This window comes from Guyanagaster necrorhizus, assembly GCF_019112545.1.
Source record: "Guyanagaster necrorhizus MCA 3950 unplaced genomic scaffold BT62scaffold_87, whole genome shotgun sequence".
NCBI lineage: Eukaryota > Fungi > Basidiomycota > Agaricomycetes > Agaricales > Physalacriaceae > Guyanagaster > Guyanagaster necrorhizus.
This window is the reverse complement of record NW_025064966.1, coordinates 19,702-34,825: the sequence shown is the minus strand read 5'-3', so window position 1 is coordinate 34,825 and position 15,124 is coordinate 19,702. Positions and strand designations below refer to the sequence as shown.

Sequence of the window (15,124 nt, the reverse complement as noted above, 5' to 3'; positions counted from 1 at the left end):
CCTCAGCATTCGCCTTTTCCCCATCCTCTTTATTTTGCTGACTAAAAAGTCGGCAGTGGTCGACAAGTTCCACTGGCGGTGGCTGGGACAACTTCCCATGGATGATCGCACGAAAGAATGTGGCTAGTTTACCGCCCTGAGATACGAGGCTAGGCGATTCCTCGGAAGCTTGGAGAAAGATGTTCAGATACATTGGAGAAAGGAGGATGTGGTAATAGTATTGGTGGTGATGATGAGAATTATGAGGCAGAGAAGAAAGTCCTGTTTTGGTCATTCAAAATACCGGCGGGAGTGGGGCAAAAGTAGTTGCCGGTGACAGGTCGAGTCTGACTTCTCTTTCCTTGTGAATATAATATTTGCATATTCAGACCTTGATGGAACGATAAGTTAAGAAAAAGGTGTTATTATCTCATGATGAGAAAAGACGAGTGCGTGAGCGCTCGCGGGTCAGTGAGAAGATACAAGTAGAAGACGTCTGCCTGATAATAATGGCAGCCTTTTCTGTTTTCATTGCCACTCACAGTCCGAAGGTCAAAAAACAATTCAGAGTGGATTTTTGAACTTGAAGAGACCATATACAGCTCTCGATTCGTCTTTCCAAGCCATGTTCCACCGAATGATACTGAAGTAACTAATATATTTCATTTCTAAAATCCGGAAGATGCATGAACATAATGAACTGGCTGTTTGAACTTTGGGCTTGCCTCTCGTCCATTTACGTTTCATGGACAAGTTTTGATTGCCGTCAGGGGTAGATGTTACCTAAGAAAGGCACATATTCATGTAGCAAATCTGCTCTTCTACATGTTTTATGTTGCATGAACATTGGTGCAAGATGTTATATCTATACAAAGGAGCACAGTCAGGATTTCCACTGTCTCTTTATTCTCAAAAGCAAGATCAAGAATGGTTTCAGACATACCATAGCTGTTGTGTGTAATGTTGTAAATTGACATTGAGCATGTATAGAGCAACAGCTATGGCGGATTCACGACTGGGACGATCAGCTTCATATCTAGCTTAGCATATTATCCTGGCCGAAGGTTGATCAAAGCCTAGGACACAATATCTAGGAATAACATACAAGTTTGTCATAATGCTTATGCTCTTCAAGCAGGGGATGTAGATGGTTTGCCACTCTTTCCTGTAGGCCCGACAATGAGAAAGACCGGGAAGACTGGATGATGGCTGACCCGAACATAATATGGTGAGCAAAAGTGATGTTGATGGTGCAATAATCATCATTACTGTTGGGATTTTGCTGGAAAGTTCTAGAAAAGGCAATCCGGCATCATGCTGAGAGCTGATGAGTAACCTCAAGAGAAAGAGAAAGTTGTAGTAAATTCTAGATACAAGCCTGGAGAGTATAAATACAAGCTCTGTAGGAGCTGTAGAATAAAGAAGTTCATTCTTTCTGGCCTTACCAGCCTGGAGTCTACCCTGTGCATCACTAAGGATTTCCAACAATTATGACCTACAGGGGGTCAACCTCATCGAAATGGTGAAGCAAAGGTGAAGAGAGGTGATACTAACCAAAGAAGTTCTCCGACAACCAACGATTGATCACTTGACACATGGTGCAGGTAAAAAAAATTGGTCACTGGAAAGATGGCCCACCCATTTAAAGGGGGTCAGTTAAGCACTCATAAGAGATGTGTAAAGAATAGCTACGGGAGGAGACCTTTTGTATCAATCTGATCATGATAACAGATCTTGATTTTGTCTAACATTCCCAGGACCGAGGACTCAAGTTTCTTGTTTAATGTGTGGTGTACTATGGAGATATGGTACAGGTTTGTGGTTATGGCCTTTTCGAGAGTGTGGTCTGACTGCAAGAGCTTTGGAAGCACTTCATTAAGGCAATTAGGAAAAGTAGGCATAAACTTACATCAACCAGAGTAGCTTCTAGAGAAAGACTTTCTTGATGAGCATTTAGCAGGTCTTTGGTGTTCCCATGTACCAATTATGAGCCAGTGGTCCATCTGTGCAACTTTGAATATACTGTTCTTATACTGTATTTTTATTCAGATCACAATTTGGAAAATGTATTGTATACACACCCTTCCTTTGGCAATGGCCATGCATCATGGAGGAATTGAAAGACCACAAGATATGAGACAAATAGTCCACTATGCTCTACAATAGGTATGTGGCTGTAGAAAGGTACATTAATATACAAAATACACAACTACCATTCAAGACATACCAAAGCCTTGTATTTTCGGTATGTGGCCGACAATTGTGAAAGGTATACTGTTACAAGCACTGCCAGAGAGGTAAAGACACAGACAGAATGTGCAGCCATAGAAGAGCAATATGAGGAGTGAAGCCTGAATGGTATGATGATGGCTGGAGATTACTGACCATTCATCTGGCTCCTGCATTTCTGCACAGTGATTCATATGTAAATCTTGATCATCATATCGGTCAACAAGCTAGCAGTGGGCAAATGTCAAATCCGACCCTAAAGACCCCTAACTGACTGGATGGATCCAAGATGCCCGAATTACCCTCCTTCCCTTGCTTTCTATTTTCTGATGACCTATTTGATCGGCCACTTATCTCAGACTCCCTTATATTATATATCCAAAATATGGATTGAACCAAGAAGTATACGGCACTTTATCTCTATGGAAGACCACGTTTGATTCTCACTTTACTCTTTCCTTACTCCTTGACATTTTTCTAAGACAAGACATGCCTGTCACTGTACATATGGTCATTGGCAGTGTTGGCTTTCTTGGATCCCATATCATTACCATGCTAAAAGAACGAGTCAATATGAGAATCAGTGTTTTCGATTTTCTTCAGCCTTCCCCAAGCGAGGCAGTGGAAGGGGTGGAATATTTCACTGGAGACATAACCAATGAGATATATTTAACTGAAGTTTTGAAGCAGGTGCATATTTTCTCTATGTAGAGCTGGAGTTGACTGGAGGTGAACCTTTACTAGTTCAAGCCAACCATAGTCTATCATACGGCTTCTCCAATTCATGGACTACCCTCTTCTGTGTACTTTCATATCAACAAGGAGGGAACTCATTTGGTTGTATCTGCCTGTCGGGCCACACATACCAAGGAACTTGTATACACATCCTTGACTGGCATCATTTGGATGGGTGCTGATTTGGCTGGAGTGAAAGAAGATGAGGTTTGGATACCTTCTCAAAGTTACGATGCATATCATCATACTAAGGCTTTGGCTGAGCAAACCGTACTTGATGCGAATGGAGTGGATGGTATGGCGGTCATGGTTCTTAGGCTATGCGGTATGACCAGGTAAGCACCAATTGGCTTTCTGTGTGATAACTTGCTGATTTCAGGCTGGTCAGGGAGCGCAACAAGCAGCTCATCTGGTGTGTAGCGAAGCTCCTTGAGCACGGCCAGGAGAATATACAAATCGGAGATAATATGAATCTCATCGATTATCTCTATGTGGGTAACGCTGCCCATGCTCACATTCTGGGTGTGGATCATTTACTCATGAGTCCTGAAAGCATTGCTGGTCAAGTATTTTTCATCACCAATGGACAACTGATGCCGCAGTGGCCTTTTAACAGACTGATATTCAGAGAGTTGGGAGATGATGGAACGAAGAGGATTATCACAATTCCCCGAGCTCTGGCACTCTTTCTCGCCGTGGTCACCGAATTTTTGTGCAGGGTTATTTGGGCAAAGTCAGAGTTCAACATGTCTACTGTTCGATTTGCGACAGGTGTGCAATGGTATAATATTGACAAGGTGCCATTCTTCCTCTTGTGCTTAGCTGTGTGTCTGAATATCACAACGACAGGTGTGTAATCTTCTGGGCTATGAACCTAAAATATCATTGGAGGAAGAAATATGTCGGACCGTTCAAGTATGTATCTTGATTTGTGATGTGACTGAAACTGAACTATGGGGACAGTGGTGGAAAGCCTCCGGAGCTGGCGAGTGCAATCAGAGGAAGGAGAGGCGGATTTGACTTCAGTCAATTACCCAGATCAGCAATTCCAATATAGACTGTTATACTGCAAAGTTGTGATGGCTTGCCTGTGTGACATCAGCTTGCTCACCAGGCACCCATAGTTCTCAAATTCATTTTCCTTTGGAAATATTGTCGAGACCGTTATTCGAAGCTTACAAAGAAATTCAATAAGCATTTATAAACACGAAGTCAGACACTGATAACCAGTACCCCTATACAAACGACATGACTGTTAGAGCTTTAGTCAGACAATGATGGCGGTTGAAGACTAAGGAGCAAGAAATGATAATGTACGGCAATAATGTCCAATGGCCATATGAGAGACGCGTAAGGCATAATAAGTCCGTACCTATAAGTCTGGGATCCCATCCCCTGCTAACAGACACTCATTGAAATGCTACCACCGTATCTATGAATACTGCTAAAATGGCCTGGGATCATGTTGATCATACCGAGATGTGTAAAAGCAGAGACCCCACCTGCAGAAATCAATGAGACGACGTTTGAAGGTCTCCGACATAATATATTCCATTTGAACATGGATATGCAAACGGTGTATACCAACCACACCTGCTTCGTGGGACTCCAAAAAGAGTAGAATGCAATTCTCGAGTGACCTGTATTGTCCTGCAGCAAGACTCAAAGAAGACATATCTATCTCGATGGAGTGCAGTCCAGGGAGGAAAGGCGCAGTGTAAGGATGTGAAAGGATATCTCGAATATGGGTGAATGGGAACCTAAAGATAGAGATGGCCTCCACTGATGAACAGGTGTCACATCGGAGTAGGCACAATGGATCAGAGATCATTGAGCCCCATGAGAGCTTGAGTGTCTTCAGAGCACAGATTGACCGTTGCAACATGGGAACTACACTGTCACTCAGGCTTGCAACTGTTGCAGGGTGAACATCCACATATGATATATTCAGATGGTTTAATGATGGTAAGACGAGGAATGACAATATGCTGTCAAGAGGCTTGGAGCTAAGCATCATCTCCGAATATCCTATGATGCAGGATAGGGATGCAATTTTGGGAAAAACGATGGGAGCCGCATGTGTATGCTGGTGAACTTGCCAAGGAATGACTGGTGATGTGAATGTCAACCATTTTAGCGATGACATCTGAAGGAGAACTTGCACTGTCTGCAGTGCATTTGAATCAGTTATAACACCTTTCAGTGTCAAAGTAGTCAGCTGCACCCATTGGAGCTGCAGGTCCAGCCAACCCGGATGATGAACATTATTGATGATGAGATTTCAAAGATTGGTAGCAGATAAAAGTTGGACCAGATGGGAAGGTGTTGTCAGCCCTTCAACTATCTCCAAGGTTTCGAGTGCAGGGATGGAATTCTGAATAAATAAGAATGGTTCCAACGTGAGCCCTGACACACTGGTTGACAACTGCTTCCATCGGTAGGAAGAGGCAATGAGAGGCCAAAGGTATGAGGCTCCTTCATTTGGCACATCTATATCGTGAAAGAATGAGATATCAAGGGGAAGGCCGGCCGAGCGCTGCAGTTGAAGATGGAGATTCTTCAGCAAGCACTCATGTGAAACAACACAGTCAGTAGGTGATCTCTTTGACAGTCGCTTTTGGATACGAATGGGGTTGGGCACAATACACATATCGAAGTGCACATGCGTCCATAGCTGTGGAAACAATAGCATAGTCTGCCCCCACATCCTGTACACCATGCCAAGGATCCATGGGGGTGAATTTGCACAATGGAAGGAAGTACGACTCGGTGTCAGGTTGGAAAGGCAATATGTGAAAATCTCGTGTAACATGTCTTCAGGAAGACGACGGACGGGATTAAGGATCTCGGTTGAGTGCTCCATACTCCACTGAAGCTCACTGCGTGTGTGGATGAGGGATTTCAATTCCATCTGCAGCTCTGATATCGAGGAATCAAGCTCTAAAAGCATGCCAGATCCCATCTTTCGGATATCTCTGAATATAGCCTCCTCTGATGCTGACGGAGGTCAATTGGTATGCAAAAGGGCCATGATATCAGGACCTGGGGTGAAGGAGGATCCTCCACATACCATATTGCAATTTGGACATGAGTGGGACATATCATCTATAAGGGGATGATGCAAGGGAGGAAGACCGGATTGGGAGCCAAAGCGATCGTCGACGAGAAGTAAAGAGGCTACGGTGAAGGTAACACATTGTTTGTGGCAAGACAAAGGAAAGTCGCTCCGGTATCCAACTTCCCGTCCTTCATTAGTCTGTCCGGAGACACGAGGCAATACATATTATTGGTGCCATGCATCCGGGTCCGCTGTCATCAAAATAAAAGTGCAAACGCGGCTTCAAGATTTTCCATCTCGACTGGAAACGCGTCAACAGTGTACCTGTGACCGCATTCAAAGATTCTTCCTCATGAACACCTCATAGAGCTTGATAGTTCATTCTTATACAAATGCGCGAAAGAAGAGCCGAAGCGTGAATCAGAGGTTCATCCGATAAGGAATACAATCATGGTCCGAATTTTACGAACGGAAAGGTACACTGCATCGACAGTGTTAGCCAATAGACAAAAACGGCCTGAGGATGTTTAAAGTACCTAGGTTTCTCATTCTAGGGAGTTCGTCGAAAAATCAACCATGTGTAAGCCTATCCTTCCTCTATCGCCATCCTTTAATGTCGCTCAGCTTTATTTCCTAGTCAAGTCGTGACAATAATTTGCAGCAATGCAAGAATGAGCGTTCAGAGATGAAATTTGAAATATCAAGGAGAAACTGAATTACCGCCAAGACATACTAGTGCCAAAAGGGACATGGATCGTCCAGTAGAAAGACGGCCCGAATGCAGGCATTGAGAGGGAAACGCAGCTTTGCCCGTCTCCTGCTCTTGGTCCCAGTGAAAAGCACTACACAGCAAACTGGTACAAAGCCGCCGGCCACGTCATCGCCATTCGGTCGAGCATCATTGGCCCTCTCTGTCTGGATGAGGTGTGTCAAGACTTCCTTCGTCCTTGGCGGTCGTTGTCGCACGACCTTAAGGAGCAGCAAAGGAACCAGCCGTGATGATTACGCAGGGTACGATTCTCCTATAGTCTGCAGACAGTCAATAAGCAATGATGGAAGCTTTTGAGCAGTAATCGCAACGTACCAAACAAAAATACCCCCTAGTTATCAGCCTCTGCCACCAGTTTGACTTTTAACTCATTTATCACGCCCGTTCGCCATATTGGATTCCGGAGGCTGCAAGCGGACACGGGCGATTGTTTGCGAGAATTTTCTTTCCTTCAACTTGGGTCCTCGTAATCCTGATGCATGGAAGCGATTTGGCAGCGACAGACGGAAATGGCGGTGGCGGATGAGGCCGACGGTCAAATTCTGGTTACGGATCAATTTCGAAGTCCGACGTGCTTTTCCTGCTACCATCATACTTCTTCGCCGTCGACCGTACCGTCCAGGACATTATCGGGAGAATGCCTAGTTCGAAGTGTAGTATTTGACTGGTGACTGGCGACTAGGTATGTCAGTCTTACGCCGGTGTACTGTCTCGAGGTACTAAACGCGACATTTCGCAGGTCGAAGCCTCAATGTAGCCAGGCTCCCGAGAGATTTTCAGCTTCATCAAGTCGAGCATGACATACAGGATGATGATGGCGCGATACTGTAAATGACGGCTAAGACTGAACTAAGATGACTCTGCTCCGTGGCGTTTGATTCTCTCCGACCCTCCTTTCGACGCACGCATAGTCGTCTTGTCGTCTTTCAGGAAGTCGCATGCCTTCACCCGCAAGTGGTAGCGGAATTGTGAGACTCATCGAGCACGGATAGAAAGTCAGGGATGGTCGCTTGCTTTGGTGCCCATACCAATGACCTGTTCGTGCTTTTCCCTCCATTCCGGCTGTATTCGTGTTACAGGTAACTCTGTCAATGATTTTGGCTGCACCCCAAAACCTTACTGACCAGTTCGTCCTATGTGTCTGTGTAATTGTGGACCTACTCAGACGTCCTTTAACAGTTGATACATCCCCTTGCTCTTCCAATACGATCTCTCTGCTCGAGACGGTGTCATCTGCAAGTACCAGCCATAGAGGTTACTTTAGCAGCAGAGAAGGACGTTTGCTTGCTTTCGGGAAGCCATACGTGCTAAGTTATTCATTTTGAGATACTCATTAATCGCTGGGTTATAGTTGTCTGCAATAATAATCCCGGCGTCTCCTCCTCTGCTTGCTTCTAACTGGTCTAAGACTCTTGTGGACATTTGGAAGCACGAACGTTATTGCCAAGGAACCCGTGGGTCTGATTATTGCTTTATCGATCTTCATTATGCCGAATCGCACGGCTTCCTGGACTGTCGATTGACATAAATGTGATTTAATTTGCGTCACCCGTACGTGTTCAAAATAATATTCATCCGGGTCCGAGTGTATGTTTTGGTCCTTTCTGGTAATAAATGGAATGCTAACATTGAAATAGATCCACCTCAGGATAGCGTGCGATGGCAACGGAGGTTGACATAGAGATGAGGGAGAGAACGTCTTTTCTTGGGAGACGAAGGCCGTGCTATAGCATACAAGCAGACGGAAAACCAACACCTCGTATCCGTGGAGTATGCTTCCAGTGTTCATGTATCAGATGCCCCTCATTCCTGGAGATTCATCCCTTCCTGAACTCTACATCACCGCTTTCTCGCTTACAGAAATGGACCAGAAAGCGATGAAGGACAAGGCGACGTTCTGGTAGTGGATCAGTTTCAAGGACCGACGACTTTTACCACCATTGTCGCATTACTGCTCGCTCCATCGCCCGGTTGTCGCTAGTGAACTATACCGCGCTTGTGATACATGTTCGGCGCTGGTAGAACGTCAAATTATCGAGAAAGGGAAACTGACAAAACGCATGTTGAGCAGGCGCGCTAGCGTGAGCTCTGCCGGTCCCAAGATTTTAACCCCGATGTTCCGCACGCTCGTTTCCTTGTACCAAAGAGCATTGGACGGCTTTCAGACATCGAAGAGAGACGCACGGCACGGTGTCACCGCGACATTGGACGTATTCACCTGTCCTGTAGGTCGAACAAACCCACCCGCAATGTATACTGACGTGCAAGGTACTGCTTCGGCAACGAAGGTACGATCTCTTTGCCTTTGGCTCTTCTACCTTTTAAAGCGCGTATGGTCAGGTTGCCGTCTTTCAGAAATTCGCGTGTCCTCGCCAGCAAGCAAGAGCATCTGTCTAGGAAGACGGGATTCCCTGGCCCGGGGTAGAAGCCGAATTTTCGGTGCCCACATGAGCTTCTTTTTCATTTCTTTGCCATGTTCTTAATCGCTTTACAGGTGCAGCAGCCCTACCTGGCCTTTGTTTAGTTGTGCTTTATACCTCATCTCTTCGTTGGAATTCCCGGTGCGTTGTTCGTATCTCTGAAATGATGATCATACCTATGCTTTCTTTTAACAGGCGCTCACTTTCCATCGACAAGCAAATTCATGCATGAAACAGCGCGCGTAAATCTCCGGGGACCACGGTATGAGGTTTAGGCTTTCGGTGATTATACGCGAAATGATGACGTTGGATCAGATCCACCTTGCCTGACCCACATTTGCTTTTTCACCTCCTTTCTCACGTGTGAGTACTGCTCAAATTCTCGGTTATACATGCTGCTTACTCATTGGGATTATCAAAGCTTCTTCTGATCACCTTGAAAAGACATTTCATCCTGCGCTCGCTCACGAAATATGGCCTCCCAGTTCAAGCTTAGTTTTAGTCAGCATCCCGACATTTATGTATCGGTCGGCTGCTGTGAACTAATATTTTGGTATTTAGTAACTATTGGCTCTTGCCTCCTCTGTATTTCCAGAAACACTGATGTCGTCCTACCGTCAGGGTTTCTATGATCATCTTTCTGTGCTTGCATAGGCTAACGGCACTCGAGTCACGTTATTAGCCAATAGCACAACTACGCAATACAGAAGCGCCACAAAGACTCCGATTTGATGATATATTTGCATCTGACCCCTTATAAAACGACGAACTGTAGACCACTCATTGCCCTTCATTGATCATCATGGCACCCAGAACTCGTGAACAATGGATCGCAGACCAGACCAGACCAATGCCCGCCGTCGTCACCGCCGACCTGACTGGGAAGACGCTCGTCCTTATTGGTGCCAACGCCGGACTGGGGTTCGAAGCAGCGAAACATTTCGCTAGGATGAACCCTGCGCGATTGGTGTTGACGGCAAGGGATGAAGTGAAGGGAAAGGAGGCACTCACCCGTACATTCTTGCGCTTATCAGATCTGACGATGTCGGCTGATCTTTGTCATCACAGGCATTCAGCAAGACACTGGCTATTCCAAGGCGGAGCTATGGATCATCGATGTCGCCAATTTCAAGAGCGTCATCACGTTTGCTGATAAAGCTGAACGTGAACTGGACCGATTGGATATCCTCGTAGAGAACGCTGGTATGGCTACTTGGGAGTACGGACAAGTGGAAGGTTGGGAGAGAACGTACGTGGGGTCCATCTATGAGTGAATAAAGGCTCACTGTTCTCCTAGCTTGCATACGAACAACCTCGGTCCCGGTTTATTGGCGATCCGGATGATCCCAAAGATGCTGGAGACAGCTCGCAAGCACTCGGTCATCCCGAGATTGGTCATTGTCGCGAGCGATGTGCACTACTGGACAAAGATTGAAAAGGACGTCATTGCGTCTCCGAGGATCCTCGCGAAGTTGTCAGACAAGCAGTACTGTACAAAAGAGTGCGTTTGATCTCTTTCTAGTACTTCGTATGTTGACTTTAAACAGGGTTATGGATCGCCGATACTATGACTCAAAATGCTCGTAACATTTTGTTTGATCGTCATACCGACTGACCTCATATCTTCGTAGTGCTCAACGTCCTCTTTGCCCGATCCCTGCAGCTCCACGTCCCATCTTCACCAGCAATCACCGTCAACTCCGTCAATCCCGGCTTCTGTTTCTCGGGTCTCCGAACTGGGATCCGTGCCGAAGAGGCCAAAGCTATGCGGAAAGAGGAAGAAGAACTTTGCTTCACGACCGAAGAAGGGAGCCGTCAGCTGGTGTACGGTGCTGTTGGGTCACTGGATGACGAGGAGAAGCTTCGCGGAAAGTTCATCCAGATGTCTGAGGTCGTGGAGGAGAGCGATTTCGTGATCAGCGAGGATGGGAAGATCGTGCAGGATAAAGTCTGGGTGAGTCGTTTTTTTCCTGTGCTGACGAAGGAGTAGTTTGCTGAATTCTTGTGTATAGGAGGAGATGTTGGACATTTTGGGTAATATCGATCCTAAGGTCTTGGAGGTTGCAAACACGTATCTACAGAAGACTTGATTGATATTTGCTAGATTGAACGCCCGCGTGTACAGATTATATCGCAGTACGAGTATCGAAACTTTGAAAAATCATCCTCATAACTCCTTATATTTGTGGCCTGCAGGCTAACACACATTACAATCTGATCACAGACATTACGTCATTTTCAACCGCCGCCCTCCCACAATGCTCTTCCTGTGTCTCTGCCGTAGGTGTACACGCCGCTTCGGATCCAAGGCGGTAGGACAGTGGCTCGAAGCCGCTAGGTGTACGTACCACTTCTCAGTACCTGCTGGCGACTCATGATATTCCATTGGATGAAGAGATTCGCAGCGAATGTCTGCAGAGGGTTTGCAAAGATTGGCATTACTCTTTCACTTCCTCGTCTCTGGTCTACTGTAAATCTCAACATGCAAGGGGAGGATGGGTCAGCAATTCGCGGCATATGAAAGCATTGGAACTGTAGCTCGAACGCTCCGGTATATGCTTGTTATTCATGACAATAAAAGGTACCAAAACCCTCACATGTTCCAATACTCTAGCGCTCCTCACCTCCTCGTCGCCGCGCTAGAAGAAACTAATAACCACGATAACCTTCAATCGTTGGGATATTTCTACGGTCTTACCATCATCGATGCTTATCGTATGGAAGAACCCCCTGCTTTTGAATCCATCAGCCTCCGTGACCCTCGGATGCTTAAAAAGGTTGTGGGCTCGCCGCGTATCTTGAACCATACATCTCTGGCATCTGCACATGCCTGAAATCACGGTAGCCGAGGACATAAGAGCGCCTACGACCAGTGAGGAGCTTATTTCCATTCTCCGTCGACTGCCCTTTCTCGAGCGATTTTCGTTGCCCTGCCTGCCAGCAATAGCGAGTGGAGACCTTGGATAAATCAATGTGATGATGGCTCATCTTCAACATCTATCGCTTCCAACATCATCTACCATTCTTGCTGGTCTCATGTTACCGGCGCTCACGACCTTGAATCTGAGAGGTATTTTTGTCGATACTGTCATCTCGCATATTCATCGCTCTCGGTCAACGATTCCGGAGACACCCCTCTCCTCGGATGACATTGTTGAGGTGGATTGCGCCCGGCTGCTCAGCGAACTCTCGGCTCTTGAGGTTGCCGCAGTATTCATAGAATACGCTCATACGCCAACGTTCATTAAGGGACTGTTCGAGGCGTCGGATCGTTTCACGGCACTACACATCCTCACGTTAAAGGGAATAGGAGCTGTTGATTGTTGATACAGCCCGTTTTGTTCCTGTCAAAGATGCACACCCTGGTATTGTTATAAATTTTAGTGTCTTTCTTGATAGCACAGTGGCTAGATGCGAATGGCTACACATCGACCTTATCTGCCACCACAATTTCCGTCTATCACTACCAAATGGCTTCTGTACCTCAGATTTACAAGGAATGAAGTTGGAGAAAGGAAATCCTCGCGAATGATTACCCAGGCCCGCTAATCAAACTGGGGCAGAGTGGGTGTTTTGTTATTGGTACGTCGCGATTATTGCTCGACTTCTTCAATCATTCCTTATTGCCCATCTGTTGACTACAGGCTTGCAGCAGGAGAATTGTACCCAGTGTAATCATCACGGCTTATTCCTCTGCTGCTCCCTAAGCTCATGCCACAACGAAGGCCATGGACGAAGGAAGTCTTGACATGCCTCATATCGATGGAGAGGGCCAATGATGCTGGACCAAATGGCGATGATGTGGCCCGCGGCTTTGTACAGGTTTGCTGTGTAGCGCTTTTCACTGGAACCATGATCAGGAGATGGGCAGAGCTCCCATTTACTCCCAGTATCTGCATTCTGTCCATCTTTCTACTGTACACTTCACGTCACATTTCGCACCAGGATGTCATTCAGTTTCTCCTTGATATTTGATCTCTGAACGCTCAGTTTTGCTTGCTGCAGGTCCTATTGCGACTCCACGAAGAAATGAAGCCGAGAGAAGTTAAATAATGTGGATAGAGGAAGGATAGGCCCTAAATATCGTTGATTTCTCCAAGAGCTCCCTAGAATGAGAAAACTAGGCATGTTGAAATTCCCTGGGTTATTTTTGTCTGTTATATAATTCTATTCATTAAAGGTGGAGCATGTCCGTATTCTTCATCGGATAAATCTCTCAACCATGCTTACACTCTTTTGGACGTTTCCTCCACTCATTTGTGTGAGGATGAACTGTCAAAACCTGCGAGGTGCTGACGAATAAGCTTCTTTGAATGAGGCTACAAGTCCACTAGCCACGCGTTTTAGATTGAGACAGATCTTCCAATCGTTCTTATTTTTGACAATGGGAGCCTGGATGCATGCTGCCAATACGTATCGCATCGTGTCTCTGTACAGGCTAATCAATGATGGGAAGTTGGATACCGGAGCGACTTCCCTTCGTCCTGCCACAAACAACGTGTTAGCTAGCCTCCACCATCGCCTCTTTACTTCTCGTCGACGATCGCTTTGGCTCCCAATCCGGTCTTCCTCCCTTGCATCATCCCCTTATAGATGATATGTCCCACTCATGTCCAAATTGCAATATGGTATGTGGAGGATCCTCCTTCACCCCAGGTCCTGATATCATGGCCCTTTTGCATACCAATTGACCTCCGTCAGCATCAGAGGAGGCTATATTCAGAGATATCCGAAAGATGGGATCTGGCATGCTTTTAGAGCTTGATTCCTCGATATCAGAGCTGCAGATGGAATTGAAATCCCTCATCCACACACGCAGTGAGCTTCAGTGGAGTATGGAGCACTCAACCGAGATCCTTAATCCCGTCCGTCGTCTTCCTGAAGACATGTTACACGAGATTTTCACATATTGCCTTTCCAACCTGACACCGAGTCGTACTTCCTTCCATTGTGCAAATTCACCCCCATGGATCCTTGGCATGGTGTACAGGATGTGGGGGCAGACTATGCTATTGTTTCCACAGCTATGGACGCATGTGCACTTCGATATGTGTATTGTGCCCAACCCCATTCGTATCCAAAAGCGACTGTCAAAGAGATCACCTACTGACTGTGTTGTTTCACATGAGTGCTTGCTGAAGAATCTCCATCTTCAACTGCAGCGCTCGGCCGGCCTTCCCCTTGATATCTCATTCTTTCACGATATAGATGTGCCAAATGAAGGAGCCTCATACCTTTGGCCTCTCATTGCCTCTTCCTACCGATGGAAGCAGTTGTCAACCAGTGTGTCAGGGCTCACGTTGGAACCATTCTTATTTATTCAGAATTCCATCCCTGCACTCGAAACCTTGGAGATAGTTGAAGGGCTGACAACACCTTCCCATCTGGTCCAACTTTTATCTGCTACCAATCTTTGAAATCTCATCATCAATAATGTTCATCATCCGGGTTGGCTGGACCTGCAGCTCCAATGGGTGCAGCTGACTACTTTGACACTGAAAGGTGTTATAACTGATTCAAATGCACTGCAGACAGTGCAAGTTCTCCTTCAGATGTCATCGCTAAAATGGTTGACATTCACATCACCAGTCATTCCTTGGCAAGTTCACCAGCATACACATGCGGCTCCCATCGTTTTTCCCAAAATTGCATCCCTATCCTGCATCATAGGATATTCGGAGATGATGCTTAGCTCCAAGCCTCTTGACAGCATATTGTCATTCCTCGTCTTACCATCATTAAACCATCTGAATATATCATATGTGGATGTTCACCCTGCAACAGTTGCAAGCCTGAGTGACAGTGTAGTTCCCATGTTGCAACGGTCAATCTGTGCTCTGAAGACACTCAAGCTCTCATGGGGCTCAATGATCTCTGATCCATTGTGCCTACTCCGATGTGACACCTGTTCATCAGTGGAGGCCATCTCTATCT

General features: G+C 46.1%; 10 protein-coding genes across 10 annotated transcripts; 8 read left to right on the top strand and 2 right to left on the bottom strand.

The window, feature by feature from the left end:
- Positions 1-1,667: 1,667 nt before the first annotated feature.
- On the bottom strand, positions 1,668-1,880 carry BT62DRAFT_914381 (uncharacterized protein; the record flags this gene model as incomplete). Its single annotated transcript, XM_043183908.1, has 1 exon — positions 1,668-1,880. One exon carries the CDS (start codon positions 1,878-1,880, stop codon positions 1,668-1,670), a length of 213 nt encoding a protein of 70 aa, XP_043032698.1.
- A 1,099-nt stretch (positions 1,881-2,979) lies between these two features.
- On the top strand, positions 2,980-3,963 carry BT62DRAFT_914406 (NAD(P)-binding protein; the record flags this gene model as incomplete). The annotated part of the gene is made up of 5 exons (XM_043183909.1): positions 2,980-3,278; positions 3,332-3,574; positions 3,662-3,740; positions 3,793-3,858; positions 3,907-3,963. Coding segments are annotated over 5 exons (744 nt in total), but the record flags the coding sequence as incomplete, so codon positions are not given.
- A 1,648-nt stretch (positions 3,964-5,611) lies between these two features.
- BT62DRAFT_856377 (uncharacterized protein) lies at positions 5,612-5,890 on the bottom strand (the record flags this gene model as incomplete). Its single annotated transcript, XM_043182482.1, has 1 exon — positions 5,612-5,890. A coding segment is annotated over one exon (279 nt), but the record flags the coding sequence as incomplete, so codon positions are not given.
- Positions 5,891-6,554: 664 nt separating this feature from the next.
- On the top strand, positions 6,555-7,306 carry BT62DRAFT_939217 (uncharacterized protein). Its single transcript, XM_043187681.1, has 3 exons — positions 6,555-6,634; positions 6,722-7,030; positions 7,086-7,306. The coding sequence occupies exons 2-3, from the start codon at positions 6,780-6,782 to the stop codon at positions 7,135-7,137; spliced, it is 303 nt and encodes a 100-aa protein (XP_043032695.1). The 5' UTR covers positions 6,555-6,634; positions 6,722-6,779; the 3' UTR covers positions 7,138-7,306.
- Positions 7,307-8,741: 1,435 nt separating this feature from the next.
- Positions 8,742-9,399, top strand: BT62DRAFT_773441 (uncharacterized protein). Its single transcript, XM_043182237.1, has 3 exons — positions 8,742-9,058; positions 9,111-9,331; positions 9,386-9,399. Exons 1-2 carry the CDS (start codon positions 8,831-8,833, stop codon positions 9,165-9,167), a joined length of 285 nt encoding a protein of 94 aa, XP_043032694.1. The 5' UTR covers positions 8,742-8,830; the 3' UTR covers positions 9,168-9,331; positions 9,386-9,399.
- A 253-nt stretch (positions 9,400-9,652) lies between these two features.
- On the top strand, positions 9,653-9,905 carry BT62DRAFT_939214 (uncharacterized protein). Its single transcript, XM_043187680.1, has one exon. The coding sequence runs from the start codon at positions 9,664-9,666 to the stop codon at positions 9,820-9,822; it is 159 nt and encodes a 52-aa protein (XP_043032693.1). The 5' UTR covers positions 9,653-9,663; the 3' UTR covers positions 9,823-9,905.
- Positions 9,906-9,992: 87 nt separating this feature from the next.
- On the top strand, positions 9,993-11,280 carry BT62DRAFT_983482 (NAD(P)-binding protein; the record flags this gene model as incomplete). Its single annotated transcript, XM_043189788.1, has 5 exons — positions 9,993-10,203; positions 10,259-10,439; positions 10,488-10,681; positions 10,822-11,144; positions 11,203-11,280. The coding sequence occupies 5 exons, from the start codon at positions 9,993-9,995 to the stop codon at positions 11,278-11,280; spliced, it is 987 nt and encodes a 328-aa protein (XP_043032692.1).
- A 688-nt stretch (positions 11,281-11,968) lies between these two features.
- Positions 11,969-12,678, top strand: BT62DRAFT_773386 (uncharacterized protein). The gene has a single exon (XM_043182236.1). The coding sequence runs from the start codon at positions 12,167-12,169 to the stop codon at positions 12,515-12,517; it is 351 nt and encodes a 116-aa protein (XP_043032691.1). The 5' UTR covers positions 11,969-12,166; the 3' UTR covers positions 12,518-12,678.
- Positions 12,679-12,842: 164 nt separating this feature from the next.
- Positions 12,843-13,297, top strand: BT62DRAFT_773673 (uncharacterized protein). The gene is made up of 2 exons (XM_043182238.1): positions 12,843-12,861; positions 12,916-13,297. Exon 2 carries the CDS (start codon positions 12,953-12,955, stop codon positions 13,163-13,165), a length of 213 nt encoding a protein of 70 aa, XP_043032690.1. The 5' UTR covers positions 12,843-12,861; positions 12,916-12,952; the 3' UTR covers positions 13,166-13,297.
- A 644-nt stretch (positions 13,298-13,941) lies between these two features.
- Positions 13,942-14,220, top strand: BT62DRAFT_856690 (uncharacterized protein; the record flags this gene model as incomplete). The annotated part of the gene is made up of 1 exon (XM_043182483.1): positions 13,942-14,220. A coding segment is annotated over one exon (279 nt), but the record flags the coding sequence as incomplete, so codon positions are not given.
- Between the last annotated feature and the right edge of the window lie 904 nt (positions 14,221-15,124).